The 4,305-nt window shown below is 28.3% G+C and overlaps 1 protein-coding gene across 1 annotated transcript; it reads right to left on the bottom strand.

The window, feature by feature from the left end:
• Positions 1 to 616: 616 nt before the first annotated feature.
• On the bottom strand, positions 617 to 1,006 carry LOAG_13076 (hypothetical protein; the record flags this gene model as incomplete). The annotated part of the gene is made up of 1 exon (XM_003148584.2): positions 617 to 1,006. Exon 1 carries the CDS (start codon positions 992 to 994, stop codon positions 617 to 619), a length of 378 nt encoding a protein of 125 aa, XP_003148632.1. The 5' UTR covers positions 995 to 1,006.
• Positions 1,007 to 4,305: the final 3,299 nt, after the last annotated feature.

Below are 4,305 nucleotides of genomic sequence, written 5' to 3'. Positions count from 1 at the left end.
GAAGCTCAATGAGATGGAAAACAATGTTAAAACTATATGAAATGTAATTAAATATCGTAAAGAAAAATCAAATACCAAAAAAATAAAAGAGAAAAAGTAATTTGTTTCCAGAAAAAATTTTTGAAAATATCACAAAAAAAAAGGAAAAGTTGCTTCGATTCGATATCAAATAATTATTTATTATTCAAATTCCTTTCACTTTAAGCTAAAATCGAATTAATTGAAATTCACTCTTCTGTCCTTTTTTTTCTTTTGCTTTTTTCTTTTTTAAATAAATGAATATTTTGTTAGGAGAAAAACAAAAAAAAAAAGTTGAAATATTTTTAAATTCAATCGAATAAAGAAAAACAAAAATTTTCAAAAGATAAAAATATTCAATGAAATATAAATGAATATGCTTCAATACAATTTTTATCGTTATACATTTAGTAAAATAATTCAGATATGTGTAAAAATATTAAAATCAAAAAAGTAGAGATATTAATGCAAAAAAAGTAATTAAATACATACATTATCATATCAGTACTCAAATACTACTTTCATCTTTCTCCTTTTTTAAATAAATAAGTAATTTGTTAGAGGGAAATGCAAAAGAAATCATTTTATTATTTTCAAACTATTTCTTTTTCTTTTTCCTTTCTTTTTTTTTGTTCGCAAGAAATGTCACAGTATTATCATTATAATAATATAATAATGGTACTAGTACAATAGCAGCAGTAGTTGTTGTAGTAGTAGTAGCAGTAGTAGTAGTAGTAATGGTAATAGTGGTAGTAGTAGTAGCAGTAGTAATAGCAGTAGTAGTAGTAGGAGTAGTAGTAGCAGTAGTAGTAGCAGTAATGGTAATAGTGGTTGTAGTAGTAGTAGCAGTGGTAGTAGTAGTTGGTAGTAGTAGTTGGTAGTAGTAGTAGTAGTAATAGTAGCAGTACAGTAACGGCAGTAGTAACATAAATAGTAAGAGGGGATAGTTGTACCTATCATTGAAGGATAGCAACATTTTGTGTATCAATAATCATTCAATCCCAATCAACAATAAATAATCCATCCGAAAATGTTGGCATGGCTGGGATGGATGGATGGAAGGGATTGTTGTTTGGTCTTCGGACTTTTTTCCAGCAGTTAGGTCAGTGGATTGAAGTCCAGTCTAACCCTTCCCTTTCTTCCATGAGGAAAAATAAAAAAGGAAAATGAAACGTAAAGAAAATTGAGAAAAAGTGTGGGCGTGGAGAGGGGAGGGGACGGGGGGGGGGAAAAAAAGGGGGAGGTAGAGGGATTGACTAAATGAAACAGACGGCTGGTTCTGTGCTGATGTCGGGGACACTACCCGCTCTACATATCTTTTTTCGTTTGTAGATTTTATTGATGAAATATATTATGAAAGCAGTAACCCTTTTGCCATCCCCTCTCCCTCCCCCGATCACAATCACCCCCTCTTCCTCCTCCTCCTCCTCCTCCTCCTCTTCCTGTCACCCCATATTTTACCTACCCACCCACTCCTTCTTCCTAACCATCATAGCAATAGCAATAGCATACTAACAACCACACACATACATATATACACATTAAAATTTTTGCTATTTTGAAAGACTAAAGATTAAAAATGATTGTCGACACAGCCGTTGTAGTTAGTTGTTGTAGTAGTTGATGTATGTATAGTTTCTCTCTCTCTCTCTCTCTCTCCCTCTTTTCCTCTCTCTCTCCTATCATCGTTTAAATATTTGTAGATATATGTATATATATATATATAAGACATAGATATTTTTATATGACAGCACTCAAAATGAAACCTTTTTTTTGTGAAAATGAAAATTGCTAGTTTCTTTTTTTTCTTCCCATCTTTCCTTCCTACTCTTTTTTCATCGTGTTTTTTCTTTCTCTTCTACCTTGTTTTTTTTTTTTCTTTCTTTACTTTTTCCCTTCTCTCTTATCAATGATAATCATTCATTATTCTTCTATTTCCCCATTTGTTCATTTCTTTCCTTTCTCATTTCATCTATTTCCTTTTTCTTTAAATCTTTTCCACTTCTCTCCTCCTCTTCCTTCATCTTCTCTTCTTTACTAGGTATATTATTATTTATAACTTTCTCCCTCTCCTCTCTCTTTCTCTCTCCCTTTCTCTCTTTCTCCATCTTCAATCGCTGTTATCATCATCTATCAACCAATTGTTTCCAGTTTCTTTTTTTTTCTTAATTGCGAAACTTTTCATAACACTTCTTTCTCTTCGCTTTTTCGGGGTGTATACACACGTCAAATATATATATAAATCATTTCAATTCAAGAAAAAAACTCTTTCACTCCTTCATTTTTACCTCTTTCCCTCTCTCTCCCTCGCTCTCTTTTCTCCTTCTTCCTCTCTCTTTCTCTCTCTCTCTTCCTGTTGTCTATTTCATTGAAACAAAATGAAAAAAATTAGTAATTACAATTTGTGCAAACTATAAGTGTTTGTTTAAATGCATCAACAAAACATATATCAGTAGAAAAATTCCAACCAAACAGTAATACCTACGATACGATAGAAAGATATTACGATACTTACCAACAACTTTCATCGTATCTTTATTACAGTAACCAATTATTTAAGTTAGCAATCGATACACTCGTACTATCATTATCTTAAAAACTTAACCTTTGAACTTGAATTTCATTATTATATATATATATATATCGAAAATATACGGTTAAATGATAAAGAGAGAGAGAGAGGGAGAGAGACAGAAGAGGGGAAAGAAAAAAGAGCGAAATAAGCAAAACTTCGAAAGGGAAGGAAAATGTTTTGTCGGAGGAAATTTTATTTCATTTTCAAATTATCTGAAATAAACATTATCATTTCACCTATGTTCAGTTTTATGTTTTTTTTTCCTTTTTTCTCATAGCAAATGACATTTATGGGTGACATTTTTGATTCTCGGGAATTGTACAACGATGAAGGTAATACACCCAAACAGTATTTCACAAAAAAAAAAAAAAAAAAAAAAAACGGAAAAGATATCATTCATTATCAATTATTAAATTAAAGGAAAAAAAAGGTTTGGTACTTCATTTGTTTCATGAATATATTATAAAATTTACTATTACAAACAAATATTCAAATTATGATAAGATGGTATAATTGAAAATTGTTTAAAGAATGAAATTTTACAAAATTAAATTAATAAAACAACGCTGAAAAGCTATACGATGCAATTGTAAAAGTGAATTAATTCAAAAATAAAATTTTTTTTAGCAAATTAAATTTTAAAAATATTATTTTATAAATGAAAAAAAAATAGAATAAATGAAATTAAAATAAAAGATGGAGCATCCATTCCTGTTTTTTTTTTCGCTTGTAAAATTGATTTAGATAGTATGAGTTGATCATTTCGATGTTTGTAATATTATATTTTGTTTATTAGACTGAAATTAACCACAGAAAATAAATTTATGTATGAAAAAAAAAAAAAAAAAAGAGGAAGGAAATAATAGCCAAGCCATCATACATCATTATTATTCCTCCGCTTTCCCCGCTATCTCTACCAATTCCCGCCCCCCGCGTTCCTCACTTCCAACAATACATCTGTGATAATCACAACTGCAAATGATCATTCTATTTATATGGAATTAAAAAAAAAGAAAAAAAATAAAAGCTACTTTTTTTACCTGAATTCATCATAATTGTGACTATTGTTAGTTTTTATGCAAAATTTACAAAATCATTACAAGTAATGGCATTTTTAAAATTTCGTTTTGATAAGCGATGATAACAATCCACTATATGCAATTGTTATATTCAGTTAATTTAAAATTATTGATATAAAGATTTAGAAACAAATAATTTTAGATATGATAGAATCACTAATGATTAAATCAATGATTGAAGGACATTTTGAATATGCACTTCAAAGGGAACTATTAATTGTTATCGAAAAAGTACGAAATACTTTATGCACTTTAATTATTTCATCAACTAATTAATTAACTAACTGATTGACTAATTGACCTTATGCATAAAAAAGATATGAAATTATGCATTGGAGAGAAATTTTTATTTTTATATTTAGAAATTTCTCTCAGATATTATTTTAAATAATTTATACAAATAATAGAAGAACGAAAGCATTAATTTTGGTTTGACATTGTTTATCAGAATGAAATGCTTTGTATATAAAACGGAATAAACGTATTTTGCATTTATAATAGAATGTTTATTTTCTCATTAAAAATAAATATCTTTTCCTTGCAATGATTTCCATTTATTACTGTTATTTTGTTGTTATTATTTATTATTATTATTACTATTATTATTATTGTTATTATTATTATTATTATTAT

The sequence above is a fragment of the Loa loa genome (genome assembly GCF_000183805.2).
Source record: "Loa loa unplaced genomic scaffold supercont3.2, whole genome shotgun sequence".
Classification (NCBI taxonomy): Eukaryota; Metazoa; Nematoda; class Chromadorea; order Rhabditida; family Onchocercidae; genus Loa; species Loa loa.
Note: the sequence above shows the minus strand (reverse complement) of the source record. Positions and strands in the feature narration are given on the sequence as shown.